The sequence below is a fragment of the Asterias amurensis genome, chromosome 18, assembly GCF_032118995.1.
Source record: "Asterias amurensis chromosome 18, ASM3211899v1".
Taxonomy (NCBI): Eukaryota; Metazoa; Echinodermata; class Asteroidea; order Forcipulatida; family Asteriidae; genus Asterias; species Asterias amurensis.
The window spans coordinates 14,314,234-14,330,325 of record NC_092665.1 but is presented as its reverse complement, the minus strand read 5'-3'; the positions used below and the strand labels follow the sequence as shown (position 1 = coordinate 14,330,325).

The window sequence follows — 16,092 nt, the reverse complement described above, 5'->3', positions numbered from 1 at the left end:
TGGCTCTTTTCCCAACTCAATCTTCATCCACTCCATCATAATGTCACCAGGTGGATTTAATGCTAATATAGGTGTCTGGATTTTGTTTCCTTTCGCATTGCCTTTTAGTCTGCCCCGCCGAGTTTGTGTTCCCTGGAAGTGCATAAGCCCCACTAACAGAGGGTCAAGTCTGAGATTTGCGAGTTAGAGCGCGTGATAGCAAATCTGCGGGGGGGGGGGGGGGATTCTTCGTGGCCGATGATGCTGCAGAGAAATGACCGCAGTCTCAGACTTGAAATCAAGTCTACACTCCTTTGGCCACATTAAACTTTTTGTTCAACCATAAAGCAACCCACAAAGGCTTGCTTTTAGCGTTAATTGCACGCCTAGTTGCGTCATTGCGGCGGTGCACTATAAAACCCATTTATTTATTATTGAAGGCAGTTTCTTGCGTGCTTGTTGTTGGTTGTTTTTTGCATCAGAGGATCTTTTTCACTCCTGGCATGGTTTGGCTAGGACGGTAAATTATTAAAGCATTATAACATATTTCCACAGCTGCATCCGATTTTATTTTTGAGTTTTATTCAAGGTTTAGGTATACTACGCCTAAACCTCATAAATCACCAGAATTTACAGAAATGCTAAAACCAGGGATAATAACTGGCAATAAAAGTGGATGTCTCTCAAATTGTTGTTTTTTTTCTTGTTTTTTTTTTTCGATGAGTGACTTACGGTTCCTAACCAGGGTGCCCTCTCTTGCGCTAAAAGTTTCACCAGTGGCCGGTATCAGATGCAATTGCGTCCGCCATGCAATACTGTCCGCTCCGGACACTTTTGCATATGCAATCGTGTCCGGGGCTATGCAAAAACCGTCCGGTGGACTTGTACATGTATGTGCGCGCGTAAGCGAGCGTGCATGCACTGAACCTACATAATTATGCAGCATGAATATTCACGTATTATGAGTGAATACCCAACGGCCGAACATTTCCCATGTCATTCATCATAGACCTTTTCGCAAATACCATTGCGCAAGCGCAAACTGTCGAATGAGGTGCATGCTGGTCTAGCTAGTGATCAAAATTGATAGCTAGCTAGACCAGCATGCACCCCATTCCATGTCTATTGTGCGCGTACCGAGTATTTGCGATAAGGTCTATGATATGCACTTAGCTTGTAAAAAAATGGCGAGTTGTATTCCGTCGACCAAGGGCGTTTAATTTACTGCAAGGACGGTTTTGCACGGGGGCGGACACAACTGCATACGCAAATATGTCCGGGCGGACACAATTGCATGCAGCAGCGTCCGGGATGACACGACTGCATATGCAAAACCGTCCGGCGGACATTATTGCATATGCAATAATGTCCTCCGGATAGTTGCATAGAGGACATAATTGCATGCGATACCGGCTCGGATGGCCGAAGCCGGGCCAGGGGCCGAAGCCAAAGTATTCACTTGACTTTGTTCTTTGTTCTTTATTGAGTGGGGTTAGACTTAATTTCAAGTCTGAGACTCATAACCACAGTCTCAGAGACTGGTTATTTCTCCGCCCGCAGATTTGCTAACGCTGAGTGATCGTCGGCAATGATGACGGAGGTTATCCACAAGAGGGCGCTGTTTCAGATAATAAATGTACCGGCTATCATAACATGTTCCGTTCCGGTTCCAACTTGAATCGTCCCAACTATAGTTTGTTTTGGGGGCGGAACAGACTCATATCAAATGCATGAACCACAGCTGCTAGCTACCTGTTCCATCCATGCCTGTTCCATGCAAAGGGCTACAGCTCTGCTCCGTTACGTGGCTCAACCCTTGAGTTAGATCCCGAAGTAGAAATCTGAATGAAAATAATTTGACGAGGTAAGATTGTCGTGTTTTGTTATAGCCCCATGAATCGGTCCAAGGAGTGGATTGGACCGATTTATGGGGCTAGTTTTGTTATTGATTTGTTATTAATATTTGTTGCATTTGGCTTTGCAATTTTCAACCCACCATCTCATGGGATGCACTGTTAGTGTTAGTTTATATTATAGTTAGTGTATGTAAAGGAGTTGGAAACATCGGGCACAAACCAAAAGTACACCACACCACAAAAAATTAATGGTCTATGGAGCAAGGTCAATAATACACTGCTGGTACGGCTAAGCAAAATATCTCTGGGCTTAGTTTAGCCTAAACTTAAGGTAGGGTCCAGTTTGTTTGCCTACTACCTAGCTAGTAGACCCAGTAAATGGGGCGCTGTACTCCTTTTTTTTGAAATTTTGACATTCTCTGTTGTGCTAGTACGACAGAGAATGTCAAAATTTCGAAAAAAGGAGTACAGCGCCCCAGTTACTGGGTGGAATGTCTTCCTAGGCTACCTCAATTATATAGTTCAGAATATTGATGAGGTGGCATTTTGTTGAATGAAGGACATTACATTATAACTATATATCTGCACATTACATTGGAAAAAGTTCCGTATCACGCCTTCACTTTTTCATTCGATATGAAATATTATCCAAGTTACCTCACGAGATATTCCTTTTTGTAAAAATGAGTGAACAAAATGGTGGCCTGATATGGAAAGTTATCCCCTCTTCTAAAACACAGGATCAGGACAGTAGTGTAGTTTTTCCTAGTTTTCTCCCTTAACAGTACGACAGTCGGTTGTGTTTTGAGAGGTTTTTTTTCCCGTGTCTATTTTATTTTGAAAAAGTTGCAATTTACAAAGATCTATGTGAAAATGTGTGATTTAATTTTAAAACAAATATTAGTTATGAATGCATTTCATTCCTGCATTGTTGAAGAGGCACAAGATGGCTTCTCCAAATAGACCACTGAATCCAGATTGCACCTTGCAAAAATCCTCTGTGACCATGTTCTCTCATTTATGCATATATTATATATTATTGTCTAATACCAGTACTACGTTATATCACTTTTGCAGATGGAGAATCAGCAAACTACCGAGTCAGCAGGAGGCCAAGTCCGAATGATGTTGTGGGGAACACCACGATCAGTCTCAACCGTGTTCACCAAGTTCATGAGCTTCATCGACGACTCGCAGATCTATTTCGAGCCCTATCTCTGTGCTCGTTGGTTCGGGCCCGACTCCACCATGTTTCCTGAAAATCTGGCCATGGCGAGGGAATTTGTCGAGGCAGCATCAGTGGTGACCTCGGTGACCGAGGGATTTGAGAGATCCGAGTGTTCTTTCAGTTGGGTCAAGAAGCAGCTAGAAAAACCACACGCCGGTAAGAAGCTCATCTTCTGCAAGGAAATGTGCTTCGCTCCTGAAGGTAATTACGCGTCTCTCCCAGTTGGTTACCATCATGTGTTCCTCCTGCGACATCCTCTTAAAGTTTTCCCGTCTTGGAAGAAAATCTACCCATTTGTGGAAGGTAAAGACTTCAAACTCGATGAGGCACCCCCTGTGTTTTTCCCGACTGGCTTTGCCTTCAAGGAGATGAGTGAGTTACTGGATCATGTGAAGACGACGCTCGATCCAGAGCCTATTATTGTAGACACAGATGACCTTCTTAGTAATCCTCAAGGCATGTTATCAGAGCTCTTTAAGAAGTTGGGGTTACCCTTTCAAGATAAGTACCTACAATGGGAAGATGGAGGTGAAATATCCAAGAAGTGGATAATATGCAAAACCTTTCTGCAGGGGCAAGTCGTTTGGGACTACTACAAGAATGCCTTTGGGAGCACCTGTTTCACGAAACCGAGTCCGTTGCCCGAGCGTTCCTCGTTGACTGCTGACATTCTTCGTTGCGTTGATGCTTCCATGCCATATTATGACAAAATGTTCGCTCAACGTTTAACTCTACAGAAGTAGAACAGATCAAGAGTAAAAGTGGGACACTGTTCTGAAATAATATATTATAATTATCAAATGAAGTTTATTCAAATTTATGATGTTTTTTAATTGTAGACCTTCTATAGGTTTGGTGAGTTGGCAAAAAGGTAAACAGGAACTTTTGTAAAAAGAACTTGTGTTGTGGTATTTTTGAAATAAACTTATTTCTTTGGCCAGAGTCCGAAAAGTTATACAAATTTTTAACATGTAAAGTAATCCCACTGGCAACTGAATAAATCGACAGACAATTGCAGAGATACCAACATACACGATTTGGGCGATAATACTCAATAAAACACGCTAAACAAGCCGCCCAATATAATTTTATTAAATCGTACGATACATGCAAACAACGAATGAACTATTAAGTGGAAATAAAAATTAAGAAAAATATCCAAATAATTGTAACAGAAAAAAAACACTTTTAATTTTAGAACGCAGTGTTGAATAATAGCGGCGAATTCACTCGAACAATATACGTGTCTCGACGTAATGACGTTGACGTTGTGCCCACGCTGTCTGTACATGTACTTCATCGAAGCTTGGCACAAAAAGTAAGAAATAATGGCGACACAAAAGGAGACCTTCTGAACAAAAATACCTTCAACTGAGTGGCCTGTGAGATCTAAGCTAGATAGTTTCCATGTTTTCTTACTAGTAATTGCAGCGCCGATGTCCAGACAATGCCCAAAATCCGGACACGTATTTTTTGCCCAAAACCCGGACACGTTTTTTTTTTCTCTCTCCCAATAGCTTGTTGTTGCATTTCTGACCATTAAAACAAAAACATTTAAGTAAGGCCACCCTTTGTTATGTTTTTTTTTTATAAAACAAAGTCAGAAGATGAGGGATTTTTTTTTTTTTCCAGTTTTTTGTTTCACTGGCCATTATAAACATTTGTAGCTGTTCTGGTGGTGCATACAGAGGTAATTGTTATTTCACGACAATGCCTGAAAATGAGCTAATACGCAGTGTAGAGAGTAATAGAAAGATCGGTTTAGGGAGCCCAAGCCACGCTCGCCCTTAACTGTTGGGAGATGCTACTCTTTTTTAAAGTTCAATGTTGGCATCTCTGCAATTGATTAAATCCCAAACACTGTATTTACCTTGAAATAACAAATTTAATTTGTTTTTTTAGTCAAAAAAAAAATAAAAGTATCTGTTGTAGACTGTTTATAACCCCTCAAAAACATATAAATGGGAAATATTCATATACTAAAAAATAGTTAATGGTCTAGGTTTCGTCCGTAGAACAGTCTTTCTCATAATTTAAAGACAAATTTAAGGACAACTCAACGCTTGGAATTAACACTGGGCTGCAGGTCAAAAAAAAAAGGTTTCGCCTTTGTCCGATAAACCAGGATTGGACAAAATATTTGTATGTGTTTAAAATCATGGAGTTTAAACAAAAATGTATCACACTGGAATATATTTTATTAAAAAGAATGATTTTAAAATTATGAATTTGGGGTCTGAACAGTGTCTTTCATTTCTTTAAGTTAGTGTTACCACCCTTTTGTTTGGGGCTATTGTTTACACTCACACAAAAGCAATACATTGGAAGGGTGGTATAATTATCATAGTTTATTTCGTCTGCTTAGTGCTAGCATGGGGGTAGAATTAGTAATTTTGCAATTTCACATCTGTAGTGATTAAAAGGATGAAAATAATGTTTCTTTTTCCACACTTTAAATACCACTCTTGATCAACAAACTTCATCAGGAGCCCCACTCTCATAGTCATGATGAGCAGACAAATTCACCACCATAGACAACAAGATTTATTTTCTAAATACTCTCTGTCCCTTCATGGAGTAGAATTAGCTAATTCTACCTCCATGGTCCCTCAAAGTTCAATAGCCTAGGTTTTTAAGTAGGCCAAATTAACTAGGTGCATCCTATATCATCGTTGACTTATTTGCAACCAATTCGCCCCCCCACCCCCCCCCCCCCCACCCCCTAAAAAAAAAAGAGAAAAAAAAGTGCTCCCGTTAAAGGAACACGTTGCCTTGGATCGGTCGAGTTGGTCTTTGAAAAGCGTTTGTAACCGTTTTTTATAAAATGCATATGGGTAGAAAGATGTTGTAAAAGTAGAATACAATGATCCACACAAACATGCCTCGAAATTGCGTGGTTTTCCTTTTACCTTGTCGACTAACACGTCGGCCATTTATGGGGGTCAAAATTTTGACTCCCATCATAGAGTAAGGACAGCTCCCATAAATGGCCGACCATGTTAGTTCGCACAGTAGAAGGAAAACCACGCAATTTGGAGGCAAACTTGTGTGGATCATTGTATTCTACTTTTAAAACATCTTTCCAACCATATGCATTTTATAAAAAACGGTTACAAACGCTTTTGTTTTGACCAACTCGTCCGATCCAAGGCAACGTGTTCCTTTAATGACGCAGGGCGCCCTCTGTCGCTTGCTCGTTTTATTGAAGGAACTTTGGAAGACAAGATGGCTGCCCTCGGCCAAGTTTTGTCGCGGCATTTTGGCCTTTTGCGACTGAAAGGGCCTCAGCTGTTGAACACTCTGTTGGTTAACTCTGAACCGAGTACATTTAAAGGTAATACATTTTACCATAATCAAATAAAGCTGCTTGAATTCCATTTAAAAACGACAGTTGGTCCGTGAAGCATTGAGCCCAATTTCCGGACAGTTCATTTGTTTTCAATAAATGGGGCTATTTTAAAACCCATTATTTTATGATTAAGTGATAATACTTGTTTGTTATTCAGGGCAAGCATGAACAGTCAATGATAATAGTATGTTTACCTTTTGTTTTAATAGCCCAACCTCATGTTTGTCAATCATTTTATTTATAATGGGGATGAGGTTGGTTTTTACTTGTTTTTATTTCTTTAAGAACTCTAAATTCTAAAAAACTTTTAAACTATATCCTCTGCTTACCAGTTATCACGCTATTATGCCTTTTTCTTTGAATTGGGAAAAAATAATGATGCCATATATCAACCGATGCCCTAATTATCTTCATTTGTTAATACGAAGTATGCAAACATGTATTAAAACTTGATGGACATTGAAATGTTCACACCACACACCGATCTTGGATGACTTCAACTGGCCCCATTTGTTTTGAGTTTTTCCTGTTTTCACGGCAAACGAGAAAGTATGGTTTCCCGGTGAAGCCATACATGGAAGAAACATCTGCAGTGACTACAAGTGTTCTTTGAGACTCTGTGTATGACTGTATAGCCAGCAGTTGCCTTCATTTTTATCAAAATATTTTTTTATTAAATTTTTAAAATTACCATGGTAACTTGCACAAAATAAAAAAAAATAAAAAAAATATAAAAAGTGTGAATAATTACTGGCTTCAAAATCTGATTTCTATTTATTTTTGTTCTATTTTTTTCTTAATATTTATAATAAAGCGTATAAATAAACAGTGATAATTGAATCAACAAGCTGATGTTTAAATTTTAATATAAATAATAGTATTGATACGAGGGTTACAAAATAAAAATCTCCAAAAATATTAGAAAATGATATAAGGCACAGGCTTCTTTAAGCCTCGGTATTTTTTTTCAAGAATGCTCAGCAAAACATTCAGTCACATGATTTTGATCATCATGAATTGTGAATTGAAATAGCGTTTGATGAAACTTTTTCGGTGGGCAAATATTTTTATATGGCCTCAACATTATGACATATTTGTGTACCTTGTAGAAATGCCTAAAATACCAAACTTTTTCCATTTACAAGTGCAAATGACCAGTGGAGCCTTACGTGTTTCTAAGCTTTGGTCAAAGAAGAGGAGACTCTTTGCTTGGCGAATAAAACCACACAATTTTTATCTTGGGACTGTTTACATCACGCACAGAGAGGTAAAAGATTTGCCACGATATTAAGGACACCTCGAAAACAGGACCTCCTACGATATAAATAAGGATAACTTTCCATATGGGCGCCACCACTTTTTCACTCATTCTAACAAAAAGGGATATCTTATTGAGGTAAATTAGATACTATATTATTTCATATCGAATGAAAAAGTGGTGGCGCCATACGGAAACATTTCAAATATGAATATATTCGTCTCTATCATCTAGCGCACGCTAGAGGAGGAGTAGAGAGAGTAGTTTCTTCTCTTTTTATCCTTGACCTCTATACAGGCATGACATGCAGGGTACATTGCTACAACTATAGAATGCAGTTACACTTTGAAGCTATATCCGCGCCTCCAGACCCAGTAACTTGGGACGGGCGGGCGCTGTTTTTTTGTGAAATTATCAGTCGTACTAGCTCGTTAATGACAACATTTTGAGTACAGCGCCCCAGTTTCTGGGTCTACCGTGCCTCCTTTATTGGTTTGTCCTGTTCGGTCCCCTGTAATCATGGTATGCTGCTAGTTGCGATAACGCAACCCTCCTCCGTCGAGAGGAGGGTTACATTATCGCAACTATATCCACGCCTCCTCTGTTTGTTTGTCCTGCTCTGTCCCCTGTAATCATAATGCTGCCTGTCTGAACCATCCTAGAAAGTCCAGCAGTATCTTGTCTTTATAACAAAATGCTTTCATATTTGCCTTTGTTTCATTGTGTGTAATAAAATAGTTATTTAGTAGAATTTCTTTAAACATCTTTGATCAAATGACCTATCTATTATCCTTTTATACATTTTGCTATGTGGAAATGTTAATGTGGGAAGTCAGGTTGGCGCAGTGCCAGTGGTGGTGGCTTGCCTCGCCTTCCACCTCTGGGGACCCCCGGTTCAAATCCTACCAGGGGCACTGATTGGGTTGTTCAGTCACTACTTGACTTTGTAGGTTTTCCCTGGAACAATTCTCTGGGGTTTTCCTCCCACTTCTAAAACTAAAAACTTCTTCATTGTCTTCTCACCTTTAGATGCTGAAAAGGCTTTGACAAGTATTATCATAGGTGTAGATGTTGAGTTGAATTGAATTGATTTTTTAAGTGGTTTTTGTATGAAATGGGTAACCCAATTTTGCATAACTTTATACCACTAAAATTACTGTTGAATTTGAGACATTATGGTTAACATATACATGTACTGCTAAAATTACTGTCAAATTTCAGACAATACAGACTGTACAGTGTAGAAAAACACTTATTTTATTATTTTAGTGTAATTCTAATTGTATAAAGGCTTAATTTTTTCTTTTTAAAGATAAAAACATTAGCGCTAGTAGAAGGCCTAATACATAGTGTAAAAAAATCTAATTAATTTGCAAGTATCTTAAATACAATTATTCAGTGACACTTGTTATACATGTACAATGCTAAAACCTCATTGATTCATTCTTTCTAGTGATTCAGCGTGGAATGGCAGGCGGCAAAGCTAGGAAGTTTTTTGTTAAGCCAACCCGTTATGGAGACTTGAGATTTTTAAGGGCAGCGGTAAGTCTGGTTAAAGACACTGGACACTATTGGTAATTGTCAAAGACCTGTCTTCTCAGTTGGTGTATCTCAACAATGCATAAAATAACAAACCTGTGAAAATTTGAGCTCAATTGGTCGTCGAAGTTGCAAGATATTAATGAAAGAAAAAAACACCCTTGTCACACTTAGTTGTGTGCTTTCAGATGCTTGATTTCGAGACCTCAAATTCTAAATCTGAGGTCTCGAAATCAAATTTGTGGAAAATTACTTCTTTCTCGAAAACTACTTCACTTCAGACGGAGCCGTTTCTCACAAGGGTTTATACTATCAACCTCTCCCCATTACTCGTAATCAAGAAAGGTTTTATGATAACTATTTTGAGTAATTACCAATAGTGTCCACTGCCTTTAAGGTCATTCACTTGCTGTTACTTATTTACTTTCTTGTTGTACAGTTGAGGCAATCATAACCCTTAATTCTCCCCAGGGCTCGAATTTTAGGAGTATTCAAAAGACTGCAGGGGCTTGTTTCTAAAAACGTTTACTGGACCAACAATTTGAGTACAATACCAGAACTGAAATGAGAAGAAAAAAAGATATTAGGCCCTAACTCAAAAACAAAAAGTTAAGTGTGCCCGCCCGCTTCCTTTTTAGAGGCCGCCTCTTTTTTTCTGAAGGAAATAAAAGGATACATTTTAACGATCTCAGACAAATTGTAATAAAACCCACCTTTGTCTTTAAAAGTGTGTTGGCTGGCCATTTAAAAAAAAAAATCCTTCCTTTTTTCAAAAAGGCTTGACGCTAAACTTGTTTTTTTTATTTGGCTTGATGTGTGTAATGTCCTTTTCTGTGGACATGGATAAAATTGTTGATTGGTTGATTTTTTAAAGTCTTGTTTCTCTCCTTAGAGATATTACTTCTTGCTGACGGGAGTTCCTTGTGTCATCGGTATCACATGTATCAACGTCTTTGTTGGTAAGATTTCTGACGGGGGTCATGATTACATAGAGCTGCTTAAAGGCAGGGTATACTCTTGGTAATTGTCAGAGACCAGAATCCTCACTTGACACTTGGTGTATCCCAAAATATGCATAAAATAACAATCCTGTGAAAATGTGGGCTCAATTGGTCATTGAATTTGCAAGATAACAATGAAAGAAAAATCGCCCTCGTTGCATAGAATTGTGTGCTGCTTGTCTCCGAAGCCATTCTTAGATTCAAATGTTTGGTTGGAAAAAAACCTCTTTCTCTAAAACTACATTAATTCAGAGGGGGTAATTTCAAACACTTATTATAATATGCTCTAAACAGCTCCAGTGCTCTCTACCGGAAGTTTGGAAGTTTGTTTTCTTCTAATAATTTTCTAAGCACAACAAAATAATGCTTAGCAGAATAAGGTTACCACCACCTAACAAAACATGTCACAAGTATAATCTGTGACTGGTATCCGGATCGTTTTTGCGAATCAGAAAATTGTTTAAATTTTGGGCCATGCACAAACACAACGTGATGTGAGCAAGGCCAGAGTATGAAAAATATGTCCATTGTGTTTTAGGTATTAATTTTATTTTTTGAGAGGAATATTAATTTGATGAATTTAATGATCGTAGGTCCAGCCCAGCTAGCAGAGATTCCGGAAGGTTACACCCCAAAAGAATTTGAGTATCACAAGGTACGTGGAAACCTTTTATGAATTTTCAGAATGCAGTACTTTCACTGTGTGTTGGCTTTTGACAACGATTTAGATTCCTTATCCCTAATAATAAATAGCATCATTTTATGCAAACCCACCTTCTCAAGAATCACTTTTTTTTTTTATTATTATTAATTACTTGTCTATTGTTTTTACTGTTTTTTATTATCTCTTAATAACTTGTGGATTATTAAATAAAAAAAATAAAAAATTAAAAAACGTTATGTTTCGTCACTGCATTCCTGTACAGCATCCGATCACCCGTTTCATCACAAAGTATTTCGTCAACACACCTCAGCAGGAGTACGAGAAGATGGCACACTACCTCGACATTGAGAAAGAGAAGATCGGGGCCAGGTGAGGGCGCTATTCATGTTACACCACCAGAATCGTATATCGAGAGAGTTGCAAAAACTTGTGATTACGTGATTAGAAGCCATTTTGTGCGCCCAAAAAGGGCGAACACGGGTTGCCAGACTAGTCTGCCCACTGTACTGCACAGTGGACTGAAAATGACGTCCAGCAACGAACACGACCTCCATGTTGCAACTCTCTCTCAATTAGTGTGCTCTCAATACACAGCTCTATACACCACTTGTGAAATCTGAGAGTTTGAATGTTTTTATTATAAACAATAAAATCTTGAAATGTGTGTGACAGAACTGTTTTAATTTTCTCCAGGCAACGCCTATGCAAATTTCAAAATTTTTTTTTTTTTGAGGATGGGATTTTATTCAACCGTCATAATTCAGGCCTGAAGTCTTCTCAGATTTAGATTATTTTAGGGAGAAATTACTTCTTTGTCAAAAACTACGTTACTTCAGAGGAAGTTGTTTCTCACAATTTTTTATATACTATCAACATCTCTCCGTTTGCCTATAACCAGGGAAGTTTTTATGCTAATTAGGTGTTCGGCCACCAGCCGAACAACTATTGTTATTGTTCTGTTTTTTTTTTTTTGTTTTTTTTTTCTGCGTGTTCTTCTCCTCGAACGTTCTCGCGCGATTTTCGCAAAAACTAAAGCTTGTATGAACCTGAAACTTACCATATATATTGATCTTAATGAGTAGACGAAACAGCAACATTTTTGGAATGATGACGTCATTGATGACGTCATTACGTTCAAAAAAACGCTAAAAATTGGAGAGTTCATATCTTGAGAACTACAAATGCCACACACAAGATATTTGGTGCATATAAAAGGTCTTGTAATTAGCTACAAAAGTCGTGCACAACGTGACCTCATGTGACTTTTACTTCCGGTTGAAATCGGAAGTTCAAAATTTCAAAAGTTCATATCTCAAGAACTATATATCATATTCGCAAAATTTGAATATCAGTTTGAAGATCAGTTATCCTGCTCAAACTTTTGCACAAGCATAATGCCAGTTGAATTTTGCCTTCTGGTCGTAAAAGCGCGCGTTTGTGTTGACCTCCATTCATTACGCGTAGAAACCAGATAGTATCGCCATTCATGTATGTGAATGCTACTATTGTATTGTGGGTGTGTGGGTGTGTGTGCGTGTAGTTCATGTAGGCCTACATTGTATCCATGCTCTATGACAAAACAGCACTGCGTGGCTGTGGGCATTACGGGTTGTGTATACACATGCAGACTCCGTTGAAGGCGCGCGTAATTCAAATTCCACTACGCTGGGATTCGCCTCATCTTTCTTCGTGCGATTTTGAACAAAATGTTAAACTACTATGAACTTGAAACTTATCATAAACATGAACCTTCATGAGTAGATGAACCCGCAACTTTTGTGGAATGATGACGTCATCGATGACGTCATTACGTTAAATAAACGGTAAACAATTGAAAAATTCATATCTTGAGAACCACAAACGCTACGTACAAGATTCTTTCACTACATGAAACCTCTTGTAATGTTCTACAAATGTTGTACACAACGTGACCTCATTTGACCATTCACCCGAACACCCTGAGTTTGTACACAAACTCTCAATTTCTAGTATTTGTTTTTAGAGTCATTACCAAACTGTCACAATGTTGTTTTATCCTTAACTTGTGTAATGACCATAGTAATACTATTGATGGAGTCTTTGTACTGTATTTATTGAGGCAACTCTTCAGTCAACAGACTGGTGTGTACTGTCTAGCTGCCATTATGAGTGTCAAAGGTCATCCAGTGCATATCTGTATGTAACCACAAGAGGGCGCTACACCACACAGTGTTCATTGGCTTTATTTCTTTTACAGGAAAGCTGAGAAGACCGTCCGTAGGTTGATGAGAGAGAGAGGAGACGGCCACTGGTATTACTACCCCGTCGCCTCACCGGTCGACAGATACGAAGACGAAGAACTGAAAGATTAATTTGTTGAGAAGTTAATTGTTTTCAGAGGGTTTTGAGAAGCTTGTACAAAAGATTTAGGAAACGCAAAGTTTAAAAACTTTGGTTTTTAATGTTCGTTATCAGAGGTTTGATTTCTCAGGATCAGGATTTTAACCTGATTTTAGTTTTTTTTCTCTCAAAATCTCCTTAAATACTTAGCATGATTCAAATTTTCTTGAAAGAATACTTGAATAAAGTGTTTTATATGCTCTGTCATGAGATTAGGGCCCTGTTCCACACAGAATCCTTAGCTCTGAAACAAACTTACTGCTTAGCAAGAACCAGCTAAATTTGTGGTTCTCAGCTAAGCACCCCAAACCCCCACCCCCCCCCAAAAAAAAAAATAAATAAAAAAAAAATATAACAATAACAATAATAATAAAAACAAAATTGCTGTTTTGCCCTCTACCTACCAATCTGATTAAATGCAATATGATGACAGTCGTCAAATTATTATTATTATTTTTTTCTAAGAGTACACAAAAATAATAATGAATCTTTTTTTTAAAGCTGGGTTTTATCGGAGTTAAGTTTGACACCTGCAGTGCATGTATTTGTGATTTGTTTGAACAAATAAATTATGTTTAAGATATTGACTGGCAAGTTTGTTTTTTCGTACTGGTGTGTTAAAAGTTGCGTAAATATTTGCAAGTGTGTTTATCTGTTCTAATGTGTTGAGTTGCATAAGTTGTTTTGTTATGCGATATTCAATTGAGTCACTTTGTTTGTAGAGTGTCGCGGCCGAGTGGTTAAGAGCATCGAATTCAAGTTCTGGTGCTAAGTCACCGGAGTATGGGTTCGAATCCCGGTCGTGACACTTGTGTCCTTGAGCAAGATACTTTACTATAATTGCTTCCCTTCACCCAGGGGTATAAATGGGTACCTGCGAGGGTAGAGGTTGATATTGTGAATGAAAAGCTTTTGGAGCGCCACGGCAGCTCGGGGTTGTACCCAATGGGAGCTAAGAAAGATTAATGGGATGTTTATTGGCCCAATGACCAGGGGACTAATGTAAAGTGCATTGAAACGGTTTATTGTGAAATGCGCTGTATAAGAATTTGTTATTATTACATGTGTTATTATTTATTATGTTTGGAGTATAGTAGTTCATGCCTGATACTTTACCGAGGCAACAAAGGTGATTGCCTCCATGCCCCCGGTCATTGCCTTGGTGCCCTTGAAATGCTCCAGTAGAAATTTACAATTACCTCACAGGGTGCTCCATACCAACGGGGAACATGACTTGGTGCCCTTGCCCTTTCAAAAACAAAGCTTACTTACCAGGGCCTAATTTCATAGAGCTGCTTAGCATAAAAATTTGCTTAGCATGAAATTTCTTCCTTGATAAAAACAGGATAACCAGCCAAATTTCCACGTGATTTTCAGGATAAGCAACCAACAGCTGAGTACCAGTAACAAGCAATGGAAATTTGGTTGGTAATCCTGTTTTTATCAAGGAAGAAATTTCATGCTTAGCAAATCTTTTTGCTTAGCAGCTCTATGAAATTGGGCCCTGCTGGTTGTTAACATTTTATTTGCGATTGTGTTGGATTTTCACCAATTGAATCTGTGAGAATTCATTTGCATTTTTGTGTTGTCACTTTGAACTCTGTCCGCTCAATAAGTCAATATTTATCTAATAATATTCACAGATGTGCCTCGTTAAGAGAAATATTTAATTTGACCGCGTTCGAGACTTGAGGCACTGTAAAGTACAATGCAATGTGTTTGCATTCCCCTGTCTGTCTGTCTGGTTCATATATGCATAATTCATGATTTATAAACACAAAACGGTTGCTATGCAACACGGTTTTGTGTGTACACAGGTGAAGTCTGTGTGTGGGATAATCGGCAAGTGATAGGATTTGACGGTTATTTTTGCACTGTTGACTGGTTTTGTAACGAAGATTGATGACTAATCGGATATGAAATAAATAAATAAACCCTCGATTTCAACATCCTGTCAAACTCGCACTACACCTGTGAAGGGCGTGCATATCACAGGATTTCTTTAATGGCAGAATTCTTTTAACTTGGCACGGTTGACTGGAATTGAGATGAGGATTGATGTCCTATCGGATATGAAATAATGTCTGGAGCGGGATTCGAACCAACGGCCTCCCGAATAATCTACCAACACTCTACCTCCTGAGCTATTTTGGCAGTCTCCCTTTTAGCCAATTCAGATTCTGCTTTTGTTTTAAGTTTGTTTAATGTACAGGCATTTCTCCAGAAGACGATCAGAGCATAATGATCGAAACGTCGAGTTGAAACCAATGGTTCTTTTCAGAACCACCCCAACTCGTTAGAGATAGTCATTACATGGTGTTACCGCAAACCTTTCAATATCGTACAGGCATTTGCCTGGAATACAGCTTGTTAACCTTCCCAAGAACTATACACTGTTACAGTGTTTTGCATGTATTTTTCTGTTGAATGTTTTTATATTGTTGTCACATTCTAGGAAGTTGCCCTGTGGCCACGAATGGAATGTAAACAAACCAATACCAAAATAAATACCAGTTCTGAAAAACCATTGATTTATCACATCCAAACAGATTTACACCAGCATTATTCTGAACTAGGGAAACGCCGCCGTTGCATTACTGGGTGCATTTGCGTGTTCGATTTTAATATTGGTACAATGACGGGCTTCAAGTCACAAGTCACCACTTGAGTTTGAGTTCCTCAGACTATTGAGACAGTTGCTATGTCACATGATTTGGGGGCAAGCTTTTGCGTAGTTCATAAGAGAAGGTGAACACCCATACACAATTCTGAATGGATGTGTATGGCACAATGGTACCAGGGTCTGCTCATCTAGAGGGTGCTATACAAAAGCTTGCCC

General features: G+C 38.5%; 2 protein-coding genes across 2 annotated transcripts; both read left to right on the top strand.

The window, feature by feature from the left end:
• The first annotated feature begins 1,655 nt into the window (after positions 1-1,655).
• Positions 1,656-5,287, top strand: LOC139950495 (uncharacterized). Its single transcript, XM_071949201.1, has 2 exons — positions 1,656-1,843; positions 2,913-5,287. The coding sequence occupies exon 2, from the start codon at positions 2,913-2,915 to the stop codon at positions 3,804-3,806; it is 894 nt and encodes a 297-aa protein (XP_071805302.1). The 5' UTR covers positions 1,656-1,843; the 3' UTR covers positions 3,807-5,287.
• A 979-nt stretch (positions 5,288-6,266) lies between these two features.
• On the top strand, positions 6,267-14,534 carry LOC139950331 (NADH dehydrogenase [ubiquinone] 1 beta subcomplex subunit 5, mitochondrial-like). Its single transcript, XM_071948945.1, has 6 exons — positions 6,267-6,397; positions 9,124-9,212; positions 10,102-10,168; positions 10,804-10,865; positions 11,137-11,243; positions 13,111-14,534. Exons 1-6 carry the CDS (start codon positions 6,289-6,291, stop codon positions 13,223-13,225), a joined length of 549 nt encoding a protein of 182 aa, XP_071805046.1. The 5' UTR covers positions 6,267-6,288; the 3' UTR covers positions 13,226-14,534.
• Positions 14,535-16,092: the final 1,558 nt, after the last annotated feature.